At 50.6% G+C, this 25,870-nt stretch overlaps 1 protein-coding gene across 3 annotated transcripts in view; it reads left to right on the forward strand.

Annotated features, from left to right (window-relative positions):
* Window positions 1-25,201, forward strand: part of sqor (sulfide quinone oxidoreductase) — a 59,966-nt gene extending 34,765 nt beyond the window's left edge. For 2 of the 3 annotated variants that reach the window (XM_078241141.1, XM_078241140.1), the window contains 6 exons: window positions 10,709-10,903; window positions 11,448-11,657; window positions 13,049-13,232; window positions 14,079-14,146; window positions 16,389-16,567; window positions 17,700-18,302. In XM_078241141.1, the coding sequence (XP_078097267.1) occupies window positions 10,709-10,903; window positions 11,448-11,657; window positions 13,049-13,232; window positions 14,079-14,146; window positions 16,389-16,567; window positions 17,700-17,757 (894 nt within the window). In that variant the 3' untranslated portion in view covers window positions 17,758-18,302. Of the gene's footprint in view, window positions 1-10,708; window positions 10,904-11,447; window positions 11,658-13,048; window positions 13,233-14,078; window positions 14,147-16,388; window positions 16,568-17,699; window positions 18,303-23,674 lie in introns of those variants that run through there. The other variant, XR_013500751.1, reaches the window with a different exon arrangement.
* The last annotated feature ends 669 nt before the right edge of the window (window positions 25,202-25,870 follow it).

Below are 25,870 nucleotides of genomic sequence, written 5' to 3' on the forward strand. Positions count from 1 at the left end.
TGACACACACACACATACTGACACACACACACATACTGACACACACACACATACTGAAACACTCACATACTGAAACACTCACATACTGAAACACTCACATACTGACACACACACACATACTGACACACACACACATACTGACACACACACACATACTGACACACACACATACTGACACACACATACTGACACACACACATACTGACACACACACATACTGACACACACACATACTGACACACACACATACTGACACACACACACATACTGACACACACACACATACTGACACACACACATACTGACACACACATACTGACACACACACATACTGACACACACACATACTGACACACACACATACTGACACACACACATACTGACACACACACACACACTGACACACACACACACTGACACACACACACTGACACACACACACACTGACACACACACACACACACTGACACACACACACTGACACACACACACTGACACACACACACTGACACACACACACTGACACACACACTGACACACACACACTGACACACACACTGACACACACACACACACACACTGACACACACACGCACTGACACACACACACACACTGACACACACACACTGACACACACACACACACACTGACACACACACACACACACTGACACACACACACACACACACACTGACACACACTGACACACACTGACACACACTGACACACACTGACACACACACGCACACACACACACACACTGACACACACTGACACACACTGACACATACACACACTGACACACACACACACTGACACACACACACACTGACACACACACACACTGACACACACACACACTGACACACACACACACTGACACACACACACACTGACACACACACACACTGACACACACACACACATAGAACATTACAGCGCAGTACAGGCCCTTCGGCCCTCGATGTTGCGCTGACCAGTGAAACCAATCTAAAGCCCATCTAACCTACACTATTCCAATATCATCCATATGTTTATCCAATGACCATTTAAATGCCCTTAATGTTGGCGAGTCCACTACTGCTGCAGGCAGGGCATTCCACGCCCTTACTACTCGAGTGAAGAACCTACCTCTAACATCTGTCCTATATCTCTCACCCCTCAATTTAAAGCTATGTCCCCTCGTGCTAGCTCTCACCATCCGAGGAAAAAGGCTCTCACTGTCCACCCTATCTAATCCTCTGATCATCTTGTATGCCTCTATTAAGTCACCTCTTAACCTTCTTCTCTCTAACGAAAACAGCCTCAAGTCCCTCAGCCTTTCCCTCATAAGACCTTCTCACCATACCAGGAACATCCTGGTAAATCTCCTCTGCACCCTTTCCAATGCATCCAAATCTTTCCTATAATGCGGCGACCAGAACTGTACGCAATACTCCAAGTGCGGCCGCACCAGAGTTTTGTACAGCTGCAGCATGACCTCCTGGCTCCGAAACTCAATTCCTCTACCAATAAAAGCTAACACTCCGTACACCTTCTTAACAACCCTATCAACCTGGGTGCCAACTTTCAGGGATCTATACACGTGGACACCCAGATCCCTCTGTTCATCCACACTACCAAGTATCTTACCATTAGCCCAGTACTCTGTAATCCTGTTACTCTTTCCAAAGTGAATCACCTCACACTTTTCCGCATTAAACTCCATTTGCCACCTCTCAGCCCAGCTCTGCAGCTTATCTATGTCCCTCTGTAACCTGCAACAACCTTCCGCACTGTCCACAACTCCACCGACTTTAGTATCATCCGCAAATTTACTAACCCATCCTTCTACACCCTCATCCAGGTCATTTATAAAAATGACAAACAGCAGTAGCCCCAAAACAGATCCTTGCGGTACACCACTAGTAACTGAACTCCAGGATGAACATTTCCCAACAACCACCACCCTCTGTTTTCTTACAGCTAGCCAATTCCTGATCCAAACCACTAAATCACCCTCAATCCCATGCTTCCATATTTTCAACAATAGCTTACCGTAGGGAACCTTATCAAACGCTTTACTGAAATCCATGTACACCACATCAACTGCTTTACCCTCATCCACCTCTTTGGTCACCTTCTCAAAGAACCCAATAAGGTTTATGAGGCACGACCTCCCCTTCACAAAACCATGTTGACTATCCCTAATCAAATTATTCCTTTCTAGGTGATTATAAATCCTATCTCTTATAATCCTTTCCAAAACTTTGCCCACAACAGAAGTAAGGCTCACCGGTCTATAATTACCAGGGTTGTCTCTACTCCCCTTCTTGAACAAGGGGACAACATTTGCTATCCTCCAGTCTTCTGGCACTATTCCTGTAGACAATGACGACATAAAGATCAAAGTCAAAGGCTCTGCAATCTCCTCCCTAGCCTCGCAGAGAATCCTAGGATAAATCCCATCTGGCCCAGGGGACTTATCTATTTTCACATTTTCCAGAATTGCTAACACCTCCTCCTTATGAACCTCAATCCCATCTCGTCCAATAGCCTGCATCTCAGTATTCTCCTCGACAACATTGTCTTTTTCCTGTGTGAATACTGACGAAAAATATTCATTTCTCGCCTCTCCTATCTCTTCAGACTCCACGCACAACTTCCCACTACTGTCCTTGACTGGCCCTAATCTTACCCTCGTCATTCTTTTACTCCTGACATATCTATAGAAAGCTTTAGGGTTTTCCTTGATCCTACCTGCCAAAGACTTCTCATGTCCCCTCCTGGCTCTTCTTAACTCTTTCTTTCGGTCCTTCCTGGCTAACTTGTAACTCTCAAGTGCCCTAACTGAGCCTTCACGTCTCATCTTAACATAAGTCTCCTTCTTCCTCTTCACAAGAGATTCAACCTCCTTAGTAAACCACAGTTCCCTCACACGTCTGCTTCCTCCCTGCCTGACAGGTACATATTTATCAAGGACGCATAGTAGCTGTTCCTTGAACAAGCTCCACATCACAATTGCGCCCATCCCCTGCAGTTTCCTTCCTCAACCTAGGCATCCTAAATCTCGCCTAATCGCATCATAATTTCCTCTCCCCCAGCTATAACTCTTGCCCTTTGGTATATACCTATCCTTTTCCATTGCTAAAGTAAATGTAACCGAATTGTGGTCACTGTCACCAAAGTGCTCACCTACCTCCAAATCTAACATCTGGTCTGGTTCATTACCCAGTACCAAATCCAATGTGGCCTCGCCTCTTGTTGGCCTATCTACATACTGTGTCAGGAACCCCTCCTGCACACATTGGACAAAAACTGACCCCTCTAAAGTACTCGAACTATAGCTTTTCCAGTCAATATTTGCAAAGTTAAAGTCCTCCATAACAACTACCCTGTTACTTTCGCTCCTATCCAGAATCATCTTTGCAATCCTTTCCTCTACATCTCTGGAACTTTTCGGAGGCCTACAGAAAACTCCCAACAGGGTGACCGCTCCTTTCCTGTTTCTAACCTCAGCCCAAACTACCTCAGTAGACGAGTCCTCATCAAACGTCCTTTCTGCCACCGTAATACTGTCCTTGACTAACAATGCCACACTTCCCCCTCTTTTACCACCTTCCCTGCACTTACTGAAACATCTAAACCCTGGAACCTGCAACAACCATTCCTGTCCCTGCTCTATCCATGTCTCCGAGATGGCCACAACATCGAAGTCCCAGGTACCAGCCCATGCTGCAAGTTCACCCACCTTATTCCGGATGCTCCTGGCGTTGAAGTACACACACTTCAAACCGCCTTCCTGCCTGCCAGTACACTCCTGCGACTCTGAAACCTCATCCATGACCTCACTACTCTCAACCTCCTGTACACCGGAGCTACAATTCAGGTACCCACCCCCCTGCTGAATTAGTTTAAACCCTCCCGAAGAGCATTAGCTAATTTCCTTCCCCAGGATATTGGTACCCCTCTGGTTCAGGTGTAGACCATCCCGTTTGCAGAGGTCCCACCTACCCCAGAATGAAGCCCAATTGTCCAGGTATCTGAATCCCTCCCTCCTGCACCATCCCTGTAGCCACGTGTTCAACAGCTCTCTCTCCCTATTCCTCTCCTCACTATCACGTGGCACGGGTAACAAACCAGAGATAACAACTCTGTTTGTTCTAGCTCTAAGCTTCCACCCTAACTCTCTGAATTTCTGCCTTACATCCCCATCCCTTTTCCTACCTATGTCTTTGGTGCCGATGTGAACCACAACTTGGGGCTGGTCCCCCTCTCCCTTAAGGATCCCGAAAACACGGTCCGAGACATCACGGACCCCGGCACCTGGGAGGCAACACACCAACCGCGAGTCCCTCTCGTTCCCACAGAATCTCCTATCTGTCCCCCTAACTATGGAGTCCCCAATGACTAATCCTCTACTCCTCTCCCCCCTTCCCTTCTGAGCAACAAGGACAGACTCTGTGCCAGAGACCTGTACCCCATGGCTTACCCCTGTTAAGTCCCCCCGCCCCCCCCAACAGTATCCAAAACGGAATACTTGTTATACAGAGGAACAGGGGATCCAGGGGATCGCTGCTCGGACTGCTTCTTACCCCTTCTAGCTGTCACCCACGTATCATCATTTCTAGGAGTAGCTACCTCCCTGTAGCTTCTATCTACAGCTGCCTCTGCCACCCAAATGATCCTGAGTTCATCCAGTTCCAGCTCCAGATCCCTAACACGGTCTTCAAGGAGCTGGAATTGGGTGCACTTCCTGCAGGTGTACACAGCCGGGACACTGGTGTCCCTCACCTCAAACATCCCACAGGAGGAACATTGCACTGCCTGCACTGACATCCCTGCTACTTCCCGAACTAAGAAACGAAAAAGAGGGGAAAAAAAAGCTTTACCTGCTCTCACTCCGAGTCTTTTCTTTTAGGTTAGTGACACACACACACACACACACTGGCACACACACACACTGACACACACACTGACACACACACACACACTGACACACACACACACACTGACACACACACACACACTGACACACACACACACTGACACACACACACACTGACACACACACACACTGACACACACACACACTGACACGCGCGCACGCTGACAGGCGCGCGCACGCTGACAGGCGCGCGCACGCTGACAGGCGCGCGCACGCTGACAGGCGCGCGCACGCTGACAGGCGCGCGCACGCTGACAGGCGCAGGCTGACGCGCAGGCTGACGCGCAGGCTGACGCGCAGGCTGACGTGCAGGCTGACGCGCAGGCTGACGCGCAGGCTGGCACGCAGGCTGGCACGCAGGCACCGGCACGCGCACACACTGACACACTGACGCACGCACGCACTGACGCACACGCACTCGCTCGCGCACACGCACGCACGCACTCACACACACATGCACTCTCACACTCTCACACACACACGCACTCACACACACGCACTCACGCACTCACTCACACACACGCGCACTCACACACACGCACTCACACATGCACTCACACACACACACACACTCACACACACACACGCACTCACACACACACGCACTCACACACACACACACACTCACACACACACGCACTCACACACACACGCTCGCACGCACGCACGCACTCGCACGCACGCACGCACTCGCACGCACGCGCACTCACACACACACACGCACTCACACACACACACGCACTCTCACACACAAACGCACTCACACACACACACGCACTCACACACACGCACTCACTCACACGCACGCACGCACTCGCACGCACGCACTCACACTCACACGCACTCACACACTCACACGCACTCACACACACACACACACACGCACGCACACGCACACGCACTCACACTCACGCACACACACTCACGCACACACACACTCACACACACACACACGCACACACGCATGCACTCACGCACACACACGCACACACGCACGCACTCACGCACTCACGCACACACACACGCACTCACGCGCACACACACACACACACGTGTGTGCACACAGACGCCCCAGGCTGTTCCTGGGTTGATGGACAGCAGACAGATAGAAAGTTCAGCCAGCTCCCTCTGCTGGTCCCCAGATGTTGGAGATCACCTGCTAAAATGCCCAAACAGTTTAGATTAGGGTTAGATTGGATAGGGGAATTGCTCCCTTTGCGACCCAAAACCTGCATTCCTGACACCTTTTTCCAGGGAAAGACGATGTTTAAAACAATGTCACTGTCATTTGAATATAACCAACCGGTTTTTCAAATAAATCCTTTCCAAGCAGTACTGAGGGAATGCCGCACTGTCAGAGGGTCAGTGCTGAGGGAGTGCCGCACTGTCGGAGGGTCAGTGCTGAGGGAGTGCCGCACTGTCAGAGGGTCAGTGCTGAGGGAGTGCTGCACTGTCGGAGGGTCAGTGCTGAGGGAGTGCTGCACTGTCGGAGGGTCAGTGCTGAGGGAGTGCCGCACTGTCGGAGGGTCAGTGCTGAGGGAGTGCTGCACTGTCAGAGGGTCAGTGCTGAGGGAGTGCCGCACTGTCGGAGGGTCAGTGCTGAGGGAGTGCTGCACTGTCGGAGGGTCAGTGCTGAGGGAGTGCTGCACTGTCGGAGGGTCAGTGCTGAGGGAGTGCTGCACTGTCGGAGGGTCAGTGCTGAGGGAGTGCCGCACTGTCAGAGGGTCAGCACTGAGGGTGTTTATTTTGGCGGCTGAGTTTGAAGTGCTGTCTGCTTTCGTGGGTGGATGTGAAAGAAGAAGAATGGGAATTCTCCTCAATATCCTGGACCAACGTTTATCTGTAAACCGACCAACAAACGTCTGCTTCATTGCTGTTACTGAGCGTTTCCTGTGCATAAACTGGCTGCAATATTTCCAACTTATTTTATAAAGTGACATTTCTCTTCCAAAAGCATGTTTAGCTTTCAGCATATTTATAAATTCTCCCACGGTCTGTCGCAGTTGGAACAGGTGCGAGTTAGAATGGGCAACAGAGTGTGGATCAGTTCAAGTCATCATTCCAATTTCGCAATGATTGTGATCATCAGGAACTGGAGACCAACAAACTGAAAACTCTTTATGTGAAGAGTCACTGGTGTAGATGGGATGGGGGTTGTTCAGTCTGAGTTCCCACCATTGGCAGATTGAGAATTTAAATTGTGTTTTTTTAACATATCTTGATTTGCTGCTCTGGGTCAGCGTGGGTCAGTGCGGGGCCGGTATGGGGTCAGTGCGGGGCCGGTATGGGGTCAGTGCGGGGCCGGTATGGGGTCAGTGCGGGGCCGGTATGAGGTCAGTGCGGGGCCGGTATGGGGTCAGTGCGGGGCCGGTATGGGGTCAGTGCGGGGCCGGTATGGGGTCAGTGCGGGGCCGGTATGAGGTCAGTGCGGGGCCGGTATGGGGTCAGTGCGGGGCAGGTATGGGGTCAGTGCGGGGCCGGTATGAGGTCAGTGCGGGGCCGGTATGGGGTCGGTGCGGGGCCGGTATGGGGTCAGTGCGGGGCCGGTATGGGGTCGGTGCGGGGCCGGTATGGGGTCGGTGCGGGGCCGGTATGGGGTCAGTGCGGGGCCGGTATGGGGTCAGTGCGGGGCCGGTATGGGGTCAGTGCGGGGCCGGTATGAGGTCAGTGCGGGGCCGGTATGAGGTCAGTGCGGGGGCCGGTATGGGGTCAGTGCGGGGCCGGTATGGGGTCAGTGCGGGGGCCGGTATGGGGTCAGTGCGGGGCCGGTATGGGGTCAGTGCGGGGCCGGTATGGGGTCAGTGCGGGGCCGGTATGAGGTCAGTGCGGGGCCGGTATGGGGTCAGTGCGGGGCCGGTATGGGGTCAGTGCGGGGCCGGTATGGGGTCAGTGCGGGGCCGGTATGGGGTCAGTGCGGGGCCGGTATGGGGTCAGTGCGGGGCTGCGCTGGGTCAGCGTGGGTCAGTGCGGGGCCGGTATGGGGTCAGTGCGGGGCCGGTATGGGGTCAGTGCGGGGCCGGTATGGGGTCAGTGCGGGGCTGCGCTGGGTCAGCGTGGGTCAGTGCGGGGCCGGTATGAGGTCAGTGCGGGGCCGGTATGGGGTCAGTGCGGGGCCGGTATGGGGTCAGTGCGGGGCTGCGCTGGGTCAGCGTGGGTCAGTGCGGGGCCGGTATGGGGTCGGTGCGGGGCCGGTATGGGGTCGGTGCGGGGCCGGTATGGGGTCAGTGCGGGGCCGGTATGGGGTCGGTGCGGGGCCGGTATGGGGTCGGTGCGGGGCCGGTATGGGGTCGGTGCGGGGCCGGTATGGGGTCAGTGCGGGGCCGGTATGGGGTCAGTGCGGGGCCGGTATGGGGTCAGTGCGGGGCCGGTATGGGGTCGGTGCGGGGCCGGTATGGGATCAGTGCGGGGCCGGTATGGGATCAGTGCGGGGCCGGTATGGGGTCAGTGCGGGGCCGGTATGGGGTCAGTGCGGGGCCGGTATGGGGTCGGTGCGGGGCCGGTATGGGGTCGGTGCGGGGCCGGTATGGGGTCGGTGCGGGGCCGGTATGGGGTCAGTGGGGGGCCGGTATGGGATCAGTGCGGGGCCGGTATGGGATCAGTGCGGGGCCGGTATGGGGTCAGTGCGGGGCCGGTATGGGGTCGGTGCGGGGCCGGTATGGGGTCGGTGCGGGGCCGGTATGGGGTCAGTGCGGGGCCGGTATGGGGTCGGTGCGGGGCCGGTATGGGGTCGGTGCGGGGCCGGTATGGGGTCGGTGCGGGGCCGGTATGGGGTCGGTGCGGGGCCGGTATGGGGTCGGTGCGGGGCCGGTATGGGGTCGGTGCGGGGCCGGTATGGGGTCGGTGCGGGGCCGGTATGGGGTCGGTGCGGGGCCGGTATGGGGTCGGTGCGGGGCCGGTATGGGGTCGGTGCGGGGCCGGTATGGGGTCGGTGCGGGGCCGGTATGGGGTCGGTGCGGGGCCGGTATGGGGTCGGTGCGGGGCCGGTATGGGGTCGGTGCGGGGCCGGTATGGGGTCGGTGCGGGGCCGGTATGGGGTCGGTGCGGGGCCGGTATGGGGTCGGTGCGGGGCCGGTATGGGGTCGGTGCGGGGCCGGTATGGGGTCGGTGCGGGGCCGGTATGGGGTCGGTGCGGGGTCGGTGCGGGGCCGGTATGGGGTCGGTGCGGGGCCGGTATGGGGTCGGTGCGGGGCCGGTATGGGGTCGGTGCGGGGCCGGTATGGGGTCGGTGCGGGGCCGGTATGGGGTCGGTGCGGGGCCGGTATGGGGTCGGTGCGGGGCCGGTATGGGGTCGGTGCGGGGCCGGTATGGGGTCGGTGCGGGGCCGGTATGGGGTCGGTGCGGGGCCGGTATGGGGTCGGTGCGGGGCCGGTATGGGGTCGGTGCGGGGCCGGTATGGGGTCGGTGCGGGGCCGGTATGGGGTCGGTGCGGGGCCGGTATGGGGTCGGTGCGGGGCCGGTATGGGGTCGGTGCGGGGCCGGTATGGGGTCGGTGCGGGGCCGGTATGGGGTCGGTGCGGGGCCGGTATGGGGTCGGTGCGGGGCCGGTATGGGGTCGGTGCGGGGCCGGTATGGGGTCGGTGCGGGGCCGGTATGGGGTCGGTGCGGGGCCGGTATGGGGTCGGTGCGGGGCCGGTATGGGGTCGGTGCGGGGCCGGTATGGGGTCGGTGCGGGGCCGGTATGGGGTCGGTGCGGGGCCGGTATGGGGTCGGTGCGGGGCCGGTGCGGGGTCGGTGCGGGGCCGGTGCGGGGCCGGTGCGGGGTCGGTGCGGGGTCGGTGCGGGGCCGGTATGGGGTCGGTGCGGGGCCGGTATGGGGTCGGTGCGGGGCCGGTATGGGGTCGGTGCGGGGCCGGTATGGGGTCGGTGCGGGGCCGGTATGGGGTCGGTGCGGGGCCGGTATGGGGTCGGTGCGGGGCCGGTATGGGGTCGGTGCGGGGCCGGTGCGGGGTCGGTGCGGGGCCGCTCTGGGTCGGTGCGGGGCCGCTCTGGGTCGGTGCGGGGTCGCTCTGGGTCGGTGCGGGGTCGCTCTGGGTCGGTGCGGGGTCGCTCTGGGTCGGTGCGGGGTCGCTCTGGGTCGGTGCGGGGTCGCTCTGGGTCGGTGCGGGGTCGCTCTGGGTCGGTGCGGGGTCGCTCTGGGTCGGTGCGGGGTCGCTCTGGGTCGGTGCGGGGTCGCTCTGGGTCGGTGCGGGGTCGCTCTGGGTCGGTGCGGGGTCGGTGCGGGGTCGCTCTGGGTCAGTGCGGGGTCGGTGCGGGGTCGCTCTGGGTCAGTGCGGGGTCGGTGCGGGGTCGCTCTGCTTCAGTGCGGGGCCGGTATGGGGTCGGTGCGGGGCCGGTATGGGGTCGGTGCGGGGCCGGTTCTGGGTCGGTGCGGGGCCGCTCTGGGTCGGTGCGGGGCCGCTCTGGGGTCGGTGCGGGGCCGCTCTGGGGTCGGTGCGGGGCCGCTCTGGGTCGGTGCGGGGTCGCTCTGGGTCAGTGCGGGGTCGGTGCAGGGTCGCTCTGCTTCAGTGCGGGGCTGCTCTGGGTCACTCTGGTTCGGTGCGGGGTCGCTCTGGGTCAGTGCGGGGTCGGTGCGGGGTCGCTCTGGGTCAGTGCGGGGTCGGTGCGGGGTCGCTCTGCTTCAGTGCGGGGCTGCTCTGGGTCACTCTGGTTCAGTGCGGGGCTGCTCTGGGTCGCTCTGGTTCAGTGCGGGGCTGCTCCCTCCCCAGTTTGGAGAGGGAGGACTCCAGCCCGGCAGCGATTAGCGAGACTCTAACGAAGCTCCTGTTGAATTTTCTTTTCAGATTAAGGGACTGCCTGATGGATTCAGTGACCCCAGAATTGGCTCCATTTACTCAGTAAACTTAGTTGAGAAAACGTGGAGGGCCCTGCAGAATTTCACAGAGGGAAACGCTATTTTCACTTTTCCCAACACGCCTATCAAATGTGCTGGTGCTCCACAGAAGATCATGTATCTGTCTGAACATTACCTCAGGAAGGTAACTAGCTTAACTCATCAGTCTTTAGTTTGACTTGGTGCAAGTTCCAAATTTTCTCCAATGTTTAATGACGCAGTTTTGAGTTGAATGAACATTAGTGTGTGGCCAAGAGTCTGACCAAGTGCTCAACTGGCCATGAAAGCTGTTGTTGCTAAAGTTCAGCACATTGGATTTCCTGCGGTTGTCTTGGTGTCGATGATACAGTGCTGGAACTCCAGTTTTCTGTGATTTAATACTCTGTCCAAGCTGAAAGATTCACAGTGTCTCTTTCAGTATGGCCTTTGCTGCTCTCAACTTGGATCGGGCCGTGCAGAGAGTGTAAATGTTCACTGTGGAATGTTCTCTCGATGTTGAACTCTTCCTGTGAGAGACAGGACTTTGGGTTCACTGTGGTATTTACATCGCTGTTGTCTTTACAATCAGATGTCCTTACCCTGAGGTTCAATTCCGTTCCAAAAAGGCACAATGCTTTTCATCTGCTGACTGATATTAAATATTTCAGTTACTTTGTCATTGATACACTCTTTATTTTCCTGGTTTTAAGACTGGGAAACGGTCAAAAGCAAATATTATCTACAACACGTCACTGCCAGTGATCTTTGGAGTGAAGAAATATGCCGACGCTCTTCTGGACATTGTTAAAGCGAGGGATATCGATGTGAATTACAGACTTAACCTTATCGAAGTCGATATTGACAAACGGGAGGCTGTGTTTGAAATGCTGGATCATCCAGGAGAAACCAAGACTTTCCAGGTTCTTGTTGTTTATTTAATCTTTTCTTCCTCCCCTTCCTCTTCTGCTCCTCACTCCCTGGCCCACTGTGTGCACTTATTCCTCACCCCCTTCCCCCACCCACCCGCCTGCTCACAGCCCAAGAGATTAGGTAACTGCTAGCAAGGACTCTATCGGATGGGAAGCTGTAGACAGAAGATTCACTGTTTCACAAGGTCAATCTCCCTGCATGAGATAAAATATGCAAGAAACTTTTGGACTAATTACTGTGCTTGCGGCGAGTGTCCCCCGAGTGATTGTGTGGAGTTTTCTCTCTCTTTATATTAATGACTTAGGTGAGGAAGTGAATGTACTATTGCCAAGTGTGTGGGTGACACAGCTGGGAAGGCAAGTGGTGAGAATAAGGCAGAGTCTACAGAGGAATATAGACAGGTTAGGTGGGTGGGCAAAAACTTGGCAGATGGAAAATGTGAAGTTCTGCATTTTGGTCGGAAGAATAAAGGAGCTGAATATTATTTAAATGGAGAAAGACTGCAGAAAGCTGCGGCACCGAGGGATTTGGGGGTCCTCGCGCATAAATCACAAAAAGCTGACATGCAAGTTCAGCCGGTAATGGGGAAAGCAAATAGAATGTTGGCCTTTATTTCAAAGGGAATGGAGTATAAAAATAGGGGAGTCTTGTTAAAACTATACAAGGCGCTAGTTAGACCACACCAGGAATCCTGTGAATAGTTTTGGTCCCCTTATCTAAGGAAAGATATACTGGCTTTGGAGGCAGTCCAGAGAAGGTTCACTGGGTTGATCTCGAGTATGGAGGGATTTTCTTATGAGGAGAGGTCGAGTAGGTTGAGCCTGTACTCACTGGAGTTTAGAAGAATGAGAGGCGGCCTTATTGAGACATATCAGATTCTCAGGGGGTTTGACAGGGTCGATGCTGAGAGGTTGTTTCCCCGTGTGGGAGAGACTAGGACCAGAGAGCATCATCTCAGAGCGAAGGGTTGGTCGCCCATTGATGACCGAGATGAGGAGGAATTTCTTCTCTCCGAGGGTAGTGAATCTGTGGAATTCTTTACCTCAGAGGGCTATAGGGGCTGGGTCATTCAGTATGTTCAAGGCTGAGATACAGATTTTTAATCAGTCAGGGAATCAAGGGTCATGGGGATAAGGCGGAAAACTGGAGTTGAGGATTATCACATCAATCATGATCTCATTCAATGGCAGAACAGACCTGATGGGCCGAATGGCTCATTTCTGCTCCTGTCTTATGGTGTCCCTGTTCTGCCCTGAATGATGTGGACAAATTTTCTAAGCGGTTTACTAAATGACAATTAATTTTAACTGACGTTCTGGTTGTAGTAATGCTTCCTGTTTTTCCAGGGTGTGTAATGTTTGTTTCTTTGCAATGTCCACAGTATGGAATGCTGCACGTCACTCCCCCAATGGCACCTCCTGATGTGCTTCAGAGAAGTGCATTGGCTGACGCGGGGGGATGGCTTGATATCGACAAAGACAATCTGCAACACAAGAAATATTCCAACGTCTTTGGGATTGGAGACTGTACCAACCTTCCAACCTCCAAAACTGCAGCTGCTGTTGGTAAGCCTGGAATACTGGGGCTGCTCCTGAATTCGCAATCACCTCTCAACTTGGTGGATTGTCAGACTGAAGAGGGAATGTTTTTGGGGGCAGGTTGGCAGTGAGATGAATGCTGTGATTGCAAATGTGTCTTGGACTGTGGTCTGCCAGAATGGCAGAGGAAGGAGCTGAACAAAGGTCAGGGGAGGGGGGGGGCGGTGGGGAATGTCAGTGAGTCACTGACTGTGAATTGTGACCACTTCAGGCAGCTGAGACAAGGAGATGAACAGAAAGAAATGAGAAAAGTATATAATTTCACCACTTCCTCATTACCCATGTAGTGTTTTATTGGAGTGAGTTAAGCAGCTGCTGGTGATGCCAGGAACAAATTGGTGTTGTGTAATTATTATCAGTTCGTTACTAAAATAAAACCCAATTGTGCTTAAAAACTGAGACTGTCCTCACCAGACACAGGTTTTCTGTCACCATGCAGATTCGACACTCACTCTTTATCACGTTATGAACATGAGCAATGTTTGAACTCGCAGAAATTGCCGTGACTCAGGGGGAGGAAGGTCCTGAACTGGTGACAACCTGTTTGCTAAAAGCACAACTTACTTTTCACACTCCAAATCTCCAGCTGTGGACACTGGAATGGGGCTTTGATCCTGTACAAAGTTTACCAGGGATTGTTGTAGTTTATAGACTGGATAGAATTCAGTCGATGACAATAGGTTTGAAGTTGGTTTAGTGTCAAAAATCTGCAGAGGACCGAGTACAGAAAGAGAAAGACAGGATGATTACTGGGAGCAGTTACTGTTTCATCCCCATTTCACAAAGATTAAACATCTCCTTTTATTCTGTCAGCTGCACAATCTGCAATCCTCAGCAAGACCATTTCATTGGTCATGAAGAACCAGAAGCCGATGCACAAGGTAATTTCAGACACTGATATTCACCCAGATTTCACAAACTCATACACGTCATTCAGTCAAAATATACCACACCAGCTAAAATGGCATAAACAATAACCAATCACAGAACATAAGAGTTAGGAGGAGGAGGCCATTCAGTCCCTTGCATCTGCTCACATTCAGTAAAATCAATGCTGGGTGACGCAGCCTTTTGGCTAAGATCAAGTGTAGTATGGTCGGCAGCCCATGGTCGGCCGCACTTGGTTGAGGTCATTAGGTTACACTGAAGCTTCATATGTTTCATATGAAGCAATTTTTTAAAGCGGCATCTCGGCCTTTTGGCTAAGATGCAAATGAGCCCAAGTCTTGGAGGAGGAACCTCCCCCTTCTCCAATCAGCTTGGCTCATGTAGATCAGGCCCAGGACAGGGTGGTTTGGTCGCTTGCCCTGTCTTGTCAGCCTGGATCGGAAATGTCTCAACTTGTTGAGACTCTGAATTGGATTTGATTTGATTGAATTGGAAAAGTATTTTTAAAAATTTTTAAAAATCAATGCTGGGTGACGCATTGGTTAGCACTGCTGCCTCACTGTGCCAGGACCTGGGTTCGATTCCCGGCTTGGGTCACTGTCTGTGTGGAGTTTGCACATTCTCCCCGTGTCTGCGTGGGTTTCCTCCGGGTGCTCCGGTTTCCCTCCCACAATCCAAAGATATGCAGATTGGGTGGATTAGCCATGCTGAATGCTCCTTAGTGTCTCTAGGTGTGTGGGTTAGGAGAATTAGGGGTAAATACGTGGGGTTATGGGGAAAGGGCCTGGGTGGGATGCTCTGTTGGAGAGCCGGTGTGGACCCAATGGGCTGAATGGCCTCATTCTGCATTGTAGGGATTCTATGACTAGCATTTTTGCCTTGACTTCACTTTCCTGCCCAGTCCCCATGTGATTTTCTTAAAGATCTGTCATTCTCAACAATAGATTCATCATCTTCTGTACAGCTGCAACTCTCGGGGCACAGAATTCCAAAGATTCACAACCATCAGTGAAAATTGTTCCTTTTCCATCTCAGTCTGCAGTGGTCAACCCTGAATCCCGACTGTGTGTCCTCCTGTTCTAGACTCACTAAACCGGAGGAAACAACCTCTTCACCCCTGCCTGTCATCTCACTGAAACAACAATTTATACATCAAAGCTGGAGCCTGTTCATTCAGCTAGATCATAGGTGACCTTCTATTTCAGCATCACACCATCCCTGCATCCCTTCATGTTATTAGTATCTGGAAATCTATCAGCCTCTGTTTTGAACATACTCAACGACTCAGCTGCCTACATCTTCTCACTCTCCTAAACTCCAGGGAACTTGATCAACCTCTCATTGACAATCTCATCCATCCAGGAATCCATCTGCCTTTGTCGCAAACCCATAAATCCCTCCAATTGTAAGGAGAACAACTCCTGGAGTTGCAGATGTGGCTGTTATTGCTGATAAGAGTTCCTGATTTTAGACTCTCCGCTCCCTATGTATCATCTGCCTTCCTGATTGGTTACTGTACCTTGTGTTACATTTTGGAGAGATAAAAGTATTTGCATTTTACGTCCCAAAGAGAATTATAATCAATGATTTACCTTTGAAATGCAGTCAGTGTAGCGCTGTCTTCGGTGGCCTGGCCCCCCTCGGTCCTGCGGGGGGCACTCCACCCACCACCCCCTCGGACGCGGTGCCCCCTTGGTCCCGTCCCCCTGGGCAGTGCTGCCCCCTTGTGGAATCGTTATGAAGCAGTGAGCAATAGGGAAGTCCACTTGCAGTCCAGCTTGACGTCAGGTGGAGAAGCTTTGCAGCAAGGATCCAGCTTGTTAGCTGTGACTCTGAGCAGCACGCTCAGCTTTGGGGAAAGTGACAGTTCCAGCTCACTCCAGAGAGTTGAGCTTTTATTCGAGGCTATCGGTACTGAACTGAAGAGAGGACACTGTCAGAGTGTTATCTTTTGGGCAAAGGCCCTTTCTATCCTGTCAAATATCCCATGACAACATTTCAGAGAGCACGGGAGTTCTCCTCAATGTCCTGAGGCCAATGTCACAAACAGATGATCTGGTTATTCTCATATTGCTGTGTGTGGGATCTTGCTGTGCTAATTTGCAGCAGTGTTTCCTGCATTGCAATGCTGACTGCACTTCAGAAAGTCCTTCATTGGCTGTAAAGTGTGTTGGGTTCCAGGGCTGGGTTGTGTGTGTAACGATGTTATTTGCTTCATTCCGATGGTGTTTTTAGTACAATGGCTACACTTCCTGCCCACTGGTTACTGCCTACAACAAATGTGTGTTAGCGGAGTTCGATTATAATGCTCAACCATTGGAAACGTTCCCTTTTGATCAGGGTAAGGAGCGGAGGAGCATGTTCCACATGAAAGCTGATCTCATGCCCCCTCTGTACTGGTATGCTCTCCTCAAGTAAGTCCCACAATTTTTACCTTCCTGTTTCCCTTGCTTTCCATAAGATAATGAGATGCTAGTATTCTATGTTAGACACTCTGGAGATGTTTACTGATCCTGAACTTCAGAGACTGATTCCTGTTTGAGAACAAAATTGGTGATTGTTAGGAACAGGATTAAGAAGCATCGATTTGGTGCTGGGGGCAGTCAGCTCAGGTGTAACTACTCTGGGCATCTTCATCTGAAAACTCTCGCCGTGCATCACCTTTTAAGATTTAATTCATAAATTTAGAAACTGCCAATTTAAGAAAATAGTCTGGGTCTGGCAGTTCTGGGTCAGTTTTACTGATTGAAGAATGAGGATGGACACAATGCAGTTATCCCAGTGAAGTCAGTGCTGATGTGGGTTGCTCGAGTTGGTGGCCTGATTCGCACCAGGGAATAGGTAACTTGCAGCTGTAACCAGAACGAGCTCAGTTTGTTGTGAGCAGCTGGCTGTCAGTCACACTGCTCCTGCTGAGAGAAAGCATTGTCCATTCCAATCTTACACATTACTGCACACGTGAAGGTTTTTGGAAATGAGAATAAAACCAGCACCTCCAGGGGCTGTGCTGCACGACTGGAACATCTGAGAACCCGTCAGAATTCTGAGCTGCAGCTTCCAAAGTTGACCCTTGTTCACTATCTGACTGTGGAGATCATTGCTGACCTGCCTGCCTGCCTCCCCTATCCCTGGGGTGAGGGACAGAGAATTGGAGGCAGGGGGAGTTCCCTGAGGTCCAGAGAGAGTTCCACTGGAGCAGCAGGAATAATGGAAAATTGTAAATTATACCTGAGGACTTCCCGAACAATTTAGGCATAAAATATGTTACTAAAGTGTTGTGATCAGGTAGTGAAACATTCAGGCAAACTTGATTAACCTTTCCCAACAGACAAGAAACTCCGTTTGGGAATCTGCGAAAGTATTGTGGTGATCCAGTTTGTACAGAGTGTGACTTTGATTTATAGTGAGTTTTATAAATGGGATTATAGACATTTTAATCCATTTTAAAGTAACTTTAAAATGTAGAGTCTGTGAAAACAGGCTTTGGGGACTGGTGTTAGCGACTGTGGGCTGAATATTTACTGCAATGTTTCTCTGTTTTTCAAGAGGACTTTGGGGAGGTCCAGGACCACTGAGAAAGTTGATGCATTTTGGCAAGGCTTAACGGACATTCTTCAATTGGACTTTTCTAATCTTAACTGTGACACTATGCGGGTAATTTGCATTTATCCCAACAAGTTGAACTGAAATGAGGTAATTACATGAAATGGTAAAACTCTTTAAACCCTCGAACATTGATGTAAAATACTGAATCCTTGTGATTCATTCTCGCCGGAGCAAGAGCACAACACTCTAATCGGGCTTCTCATCAATAAGATTTGTTCCTGTTTAAACACGGTAGCCTCACATTGAATATTTATCTGTAATTTGAATCTGCAGCTCTGAATGAGATCCAATAAGATTCACTGTTAATAAGCTCTCAATGCTTGCATTACAAAACTATCACTCATTCTTCCAAAATATCTCATAACTGCCTTTAAAAAGGATTAACATTAAAAACAAGTGTTGTTCAGATTCTTGTTCTGATTGGAACCTAAAATGATATCAAATAGAAGTGGCAAAATTCATGGGCAGCAGAACAGTCCTAGAACTGAGATTTAAGATTAAATGTGATTTAACTAATAAAACAATAAACTTGTTTTTCTCCCAGCTATATGACCATGCCGATTACTTTTACAGTTATACATGAGAGACACCCAGATATTTACCAAATCGCTCGATCAAAGTAATTCCTTGTTTCCCAAACTGTGCTTCAACTTTTTTTAAAAAGACATTTTTCGGGGGGGGTTTATGGGAAAAAGATTCAGTAAGACAAAATTAAATTCTGTACAAGTGCCACAGCTTACCGAACATGTTAATGGGGGGGAACGCACTCACCAATATTGGTGTTATTATCTGCACAGTGTTATAAATAACCAATGGGACATTTTCCTGTCAAATGAATAATATTGCATGATAAAATAAAAGTTGATCTCTCTCTGGTTTATTTAATAGTTATGGGGATCAGATGCAAACTGCACACACACTGCATTATACTGTTACCATTCTTAATACTAATGAGAAGAAAATCTCTGGAAAATATTTATTTTTAAGTGGTTCAAGATTTGACATTTTTATGCAATAATATGAATGGGAGTTAGGGTATTTTGTGTTGGGAGGATTAGGGTTAGGCAATCTGACTCTGGAAATGATGACATGGGTATGTCTCTCTGCAATGGAACAATTATTGGCCAGTTTTAGACAAGTAATTGGTTCTGGAAAATGAACCAAACTTGGTGAATGTTACTGGGTTCTAATTGTTCATCCTTGGTTGTTGACAGTGGTTTTGAGGGAAAATCACAGGTTCTGCCCACAATTTTCTAATCTGTGTATCTGCAAAATGGAATTGGAGAAAAGCCAGTGTGGTTAATTTGTTCAAGGAGGATTAGTACGATGAGCTCCAATTAATTCCCTGAAAAGCATTTGTGCAAGTTCACGAAAACAGCCTTTTCTCACAGGTTCAAAGAACAATACAGCACAGGAACAGGCCCTTCGGCCCTCCAAGCCCGCGCCGCTCATGTGCCCAACTAGACCATTCGTTTGTATCCCTCTATTCCCAGTCTGTTCATGTGGCTATCTAGATAAGTCTTAAACGATCCCAGCGTGTCCGCCTCAATCACCTTGCTTGGCAGTGCATTCCAGGCCCCCACCACCCTCTGTGTAAAATACGTCCCCCTGACATCTGTGTTGAACCTTGCCCCCCTCATCATGAACCTGTGACCCCTTGTGTTCGTCACCTCCGACCTGGGAAAAAGCTTCCCACTGTTCACCCTATCTATGCCCTTCATAATTTTATACACCTCTATTAGGTCACCCCTCATCCTCCGTCTTTCCAGGGGGAACAACCCCAGTTTACCCAATCTCTCCTCATAGCTAAGACCCTCCATACCAGGCAACATCCTGGTAAACCTTTTCTGTACTCTCTCCAAAGCCTCCACGTCCTTCTGGTAGTGCGGCGACCAGAACTGGACACAGTATTCCAAATGTGGCCTAACCAACGTTCTATACAGCTGCAACATCATATGCCAACTTTTATATTCTATGCCCCGTCCAATAAAGGCAAGCATGCCATATGCCTTCTTGACCACCCTCTCCACCTGTGCTGCCACCTTTAAGGATCTGTGGACTTGTACACCCAGATCCCTCTGTGTGTCTATACTCCTGATGGTTCTGCCATTTATTGTACAGCTCCCCCTTGCATTAGATCTACCGAAATGCATCACTTCGCATTTATCTGGATTAAATTCCATCTGCCATTTCTCCGCCCAATGTTCCAGCCTATCTATATCCTGCTGTATTCTCTGACAATGTTCATCACTATCCGCAACTCCAGCAATCTTTGTGTCGTCCGCAAACTTACTGATCACACCAGCTACATCTTCCTCCAAATCATTTATATATATCACAAACAGCAAAGGTCCCAGTACAGAGCCCTGCGGAGCTCCACTAATCATGATGTGGAGATGCCGGCGTTGGACTGGGGTAAACACAGTAAGAAGTCTCACAACACCAGGTTAAAGTCCAACAGGTTTATTTGGTAGCAAATACCATAAGCTTTCGGAGCACTGCTCCTTCGTCAGATGGAGTGGATATCTGCTCTCAAACAGTGCAAACAGACACAGAAATCAAGTTGCAGAATACTGATTAGAATGCGAATCTCTAAAGCCAGCCAGGTCTTAAAGGTACAGACAATGTGGGTGGAGGGAGCATTCAACACAGGTTAAAGAGATGTGTATTGTCTCCAGACAGAACAGCTAGTGAGATTCTACAAGCCCAGGAGGCAAGCTGTGGGGGTTACTGATAATGTGACATAAATCCAACATCCCGGTTTAGGCCGTCCTCATGTGTGCGGAATTTGGCTATCAGTTTCTGCTCAGCGACTCTGCGCTGTCGTGAAGGCTGCCTTGGAGAACGCTTACCTGAAGATCCAAGGCTGAATGCCTGTGACTGCTGAAGTGCTCCCCCACAGGAAGAGAACAGTCTTGCCTGGTGATTGTCGAGCGGTGTTCATTCATCCGTTGTCGTAGCGTCTGCATGGTTTCCCCAATGTACCATGCCTCAGGACATCCTTTCCTGCAGCGTATCAGGTAGACAACGTTGGCCGAGTTGCAAGAGTAGGTACTGTGTACCTGGTAGATGGTGTTCTCACGTGAGATGATGGCATCCGTGTTGATGATCCGGCATGTCTTGCAGAGGTTGCTGTGGCAGGGTTGTGTGGTGTCGTGGTCACTGTTCTCCTGAAGGCTGGGTAGATTGCTGCGGACAATGGTCTGTTTGAGGTTGCGTGGTTGTTTGAAGGCAAGCAGTGGGGGTGTGGGGATGGCCTTGGCGAGATGTTCGTCTTCATCAATGACATGTTGAAGGCTCCTGAGGAGATGCCGTAGCTTCTCCGCTCCGGGGAAGTACTGGACGACGAAGGGTACTCTGTCCACTGTGTCTGGTGTTTGTCTTCTGAGGAGGTCGGTGCGGTTTTTCGCTGTGGCGCGTCGGAACTGTTGATCGATGAGTCGAGCGCCGTCAACTGCCAGTTTCCAGATACAATTTTACATCTCATCCACTTCATCCTCGACCACAATGTCTTCACCTTCAACAACCAGTTCTTCATCCAGACACACGGAACAGCCATGGGGACAAAATTCGCACCTCAATATGCCAACATCTTCATGCACAGGTTCGAACAAGACTTCTTCACCGCACAGGACCTTCAACCGATGCTATACACTAGATACATCGATGACATTTTCTTCCTTTGGAGTCATGGTAAGCAATCACTGAAACAACTATAGCACCATAGATTTTTTAGCATAGCCAATCAACCTAACCCGCACATCTTTGGACTGTGGGAGGAAACCGGAGCACCCAGAGGAAACCCACGCAGACACGAGGAGAATGTGCAAACTCCACACCGACAGTGACCCAAGCCGGGAATTGAACCCAGGTCCCTGGAGCTGTGAAGCAGCAGTGCTAACCACTGTGCTACCACGCCGTCCACATGATGACATCAACAAGTTCCATCCCACCATCAGACTCACCATGGACTACTCTCCGGAATCGGTTGCATTCTTGGACACACGCATTTCCATTGAGGACGGTCACCTCAGCACCTCACTGTACCGCAAGCCCACGGATAACCTCAGGATGCTCCACTTCTCCAGCTTCCACCCTAAACACATAAAAGAAGCCTCCCCTACGGACAAGCCCTCCGAATACACAGGATCTGCTCGGATGAGGAGGATCGCAACAGACACCTCCAGATGCTGAAAGATGCCCTCATAAGAACAGGATATGGCGCTCGACTCATCGATCAACAGTTCCGACGCGCCACAGCGAAAAACCGCACCAACCTCCTCAGAAGACAAACACGGGACACGGTGGACAGAGTACCCTTCGTCGTCCAGTCCTTCCCCGGAGCGGAGAAGCTACGGCATCTCCTTCGGAGCCTTCAACATGTCATTGATGAAGACGAACATCTCGCCAAGGCCATCCCCACACCCCCACTTCTTGCCTTCAAACAACCACGCAACCTCAAACAGACCATTGTCTGCAGCAAACTACCCAGCCTTCAGGAGAACAGTGACCACGACACCACACAACCCTGCCACAGCAACCTCTGCAAGACGTGCCGGATCGTCGACACGGATGCCATCATCTCACGTGAGAACACCATCTACCAGGTACACGGTACCTACTCTTGCAACTCGGCCAACGTTGTCTACCTGATACGCTGCAGGAAAGGATGTCCCGAGACATGGTACATTGGGGAAACCATGCAGACGCTACGACAACGGATGAATGAACACCGCTCAACAATCACCAGGCAAGACTGTTCTCTTCCTGTGGGGGAGCACTTCAGCAGTCACAGGCATTCAGCCTTGAATCTTCAGGTAAGCGTTCTCCAAGGCGGCCTTCATGACACACGACAGCGCAGAGTCGCTGAGCAGAAACTGATAGCCAAGTTCCGCACACATGAGGACGGCCTAAACCGGGATGTTGGATTTATGTCACATTATCAGTAACCCCCACAGCTTGCCTCCTGGGCTTGTAGAATCTCACTAGCTGTTCTGTCTGGAGACAATACACATCTCTTTAACCTGTGTTGAATGCTCCCTCCACCCACATTGTCTGTACCTTTAAGACCTAGCTGGTTTTAGAGATTCGCATTCTAATTAGTATTCTGCAACTTGATTTCTGTGTCTGTGCCCTGTTTGAGAGCAGATATCCACTTCATCTGACGAAGGAGCAGTGCTCCGAAAGCTTATGGTATTTGCTACCAAATAAACCTGTTGGACTTTAACCTGGTGTTGTGAGACTTCTTACTGTGCTAACTCCACTAGTCACAGACCTCCAACCGGAAAAAGACCTCTCCACTGCTACCCTCTGTCTTCTATGGCTAAGCCATGGCAAACACCAAGCAAGTTCCAAATGTTTTTTCCTGAAGCGATGGTTCATCTGTTGTAGCATCATGAACAGTATTATTATAGCCACTACCAGATGTTTTGGCAGTTGTGTGACTGATGATGGAGTCAGTTTGTTTTTGGGGCCAGTGATGTAAGTGTCAATGGCTTGACTGGAAAGCAATGCGAGACTTTTAGCCGGAACCTTCTGCAGCTTTGGAGACTGGACGATAACCAGCTCCAAAATCTGCATTATTCTTAAAAGGAGTTTGACTAACAAAGAAAATTACAGCACAGGAACAGGCCCTTCGGCCCTCCAAGTCTGCACCGACCAACATTTGGTTTCTTTGAGCCCATCAGCTTGGAAAATACCCTTTGGTTGGGTAATATCTCCCTCCCCTGGGGAAAGCCAGGCTGGAAATGTTGGCATCCACTTGGAGTCAGCTACAGAGAGACTTGAACTGTAATAATAGCTGAAATTTCTCAAATGTTTGCCTGAATTAAAAGACGTTTACCAAGAGTAAATAGCAGAATGTAAGCTAGGTATGTCTGGAGAGTTTTATAAAATTGTATTTTATCTCTATCCAGCTTTATTCAATCTGGAATTGGTTTTCAGAGATTGCTGCATCATACAGTAATGAAGGAAACTATCTTCACTGACATTTGTCAAGAGTTCTTTTTGCCAAACAAGAGTTAGATAGCTGATTCCTACAAAGCAGCCACTTGATTGACACTCCATCCACCATCGATGAACTGTGGCAGCCATGTGTATCTTCTGCAGGATGCACCAAGGTTCCTCAGACAGAACCTTCCAAACACATGACCTCTACCATCCAGCCGAACAAGGGCAGCAGATACCTGGGAACAGGACCACCTGCAAGTTCCCTCCAAGTTATTCACCATCCTGACTTGGGAATATATCAGCCGTTCCTTTAGTGTCACTGGATCAAAATCCTGGAACTCCCTCCCCAACAGCACTATGGATGTACCTACACCTCAGGGGCAACAGTGCTTCGAGAAGGCAGCTCATCACAGTCTCGAGGGAAATAAGGGACGGGCAATAAATGCTGGCCTAGTCAGTGACGCCCACATCCTGTGAAAGAATAAATAATTCATTATCATTGGCCTTCTCTGAAAATGTCAGACTCCTTTCTTCAATCACTTGGAGTTATTTTTGAAATTGAGATTGTGATTGAATGGACACTGGCTGGTTCCGAGCAGCTGTTCCCAGTCCTGCTCAGTGTGATTCTGGAGGGCAGTGTACAGGATGTTATTTAACTCCTTTGTTTTGATTCCGTGCAAGTGACCTGGATTTGGAAGCAGCAAGACTCCCTTCAGCATGCAGACTTCAGACATTGGGGAGTATAAAGTTTTATTTTAAATACCATAGTCCAGGGAGTGACACAAAGTGCATTATATCTTCAAACAGTCTCCATCAAGATCATTGCTTAACCTAAATTCCACAAAATGGAATGTGTAATTATAGTAGGTTCAATGTGGACCCAGATTACATCATCAGCTTGTTAAAACAGTCACTATAATCTCAGAGTAAATAATCTTGTGACTGCCACTGTCATTATATAGTGTAAAGTCTAACGAGTTTAGAATCTTTTATTTAATCTCCTCATGGAATGAGGGCATCGCTGGCTGGGCCAGCATTTACTTAGCATTGTTATTTGGCTTTGAGGAGGTGGTGCTGAGCTGTCGCCTTGACCGGCTGCAGTCCATGTGTGTAGGTACACCCACAGTGCTGTTAGGAATCTCAAGTCTACTGACACATGTCAACCACCATGCGTATCATTATCTGTTTGTGGTTCAGATACGTGGGTTACACATCTTTCTGAGGCCAGCTGGCTTTGCAGTTACTGTCCATCACCAGGAATAGAAAAATTGCATAAAGAAAATGAATTAGTATCAATACCGGAGCAATGGACTTTCTTTTTAAACTGACCTCGTGCTTTTATGTTCTTCAATTGAAAGAAACAGGTTTGACCATTGGCCTGTAGACAAAAGCATTCAGCACGATACACTTACTGTTTAATGCACCATCCTGATATGTATTGGGCAGTGAGAGCTCTGGATCTTTGTATAAATTGGTTAAAACAAGCACCAGCCTATTTGAGTGCTTTAAGTTATTTGAATCCTATTGGAAACCATGTAAAGGTTTGAACTATTTTAAAACCCAGAATGCACAAAATTGCAGAGTTCTGATTTGGAAGTCAAATCCAATGAGAGAGATTTTGACCTTCATATAAAGCACTATAAAGAGATGTGGCTGCTCTGTCCCACACTGAGTGAAGCTCAAGTGAAGACAGCAATGTTTGAAGAGAAGATGAGAACCAGTTGCAGCAAAGAAAGATGAAAATGTTAATGAGCTGTGTGAAGAAACAAAGAATTAATTACCTAAAATGCAACATGTTGCCTTTGAAATATGATCCCTGTTGAAATGCAGTCATTGTAGAAATCATAGAAACCCTACAGTGCAGAAAGAGGCCATTTGGCCCATCAAGTCTCCACCAACCACAATCCCACCCCGGCCTCACCCCCATATCCCTACATATTTACCCACTAATCCCTCTAACCTACGCATCTCAGGACATTAAGGGGCAATTTTAGCATAGCCAATCAACCTAACCCGCACATCTTTGGACTGTGGGAGGAAACCGGAGCACCCAGAGGAAACCCACGCAGACACGAGGAGAATGTGCAAACTCCACACAGACAGTGACCCAAGCCGGGAATTGAACCCAGGTCCCTGGAGCTGTGAAGCAGCAGTGCTAACCA

The sequence above is a fragment of the Mustelus asterias genome, chromosome 24, assembly GCF_964213995.1.
Source record: "Mustelus asterias chromosome 24, sMusAst1.hap1.1, whole genome shotgun sequence".
In the NCBI taxonomy this organism is placed as follows: domain Eukaryota; kingdom Metazoa; phylum Chordata; class Chondrichthyes; order Carcharhiniformes; family Triakidae; genus Mustelus; species Mustelus asterias.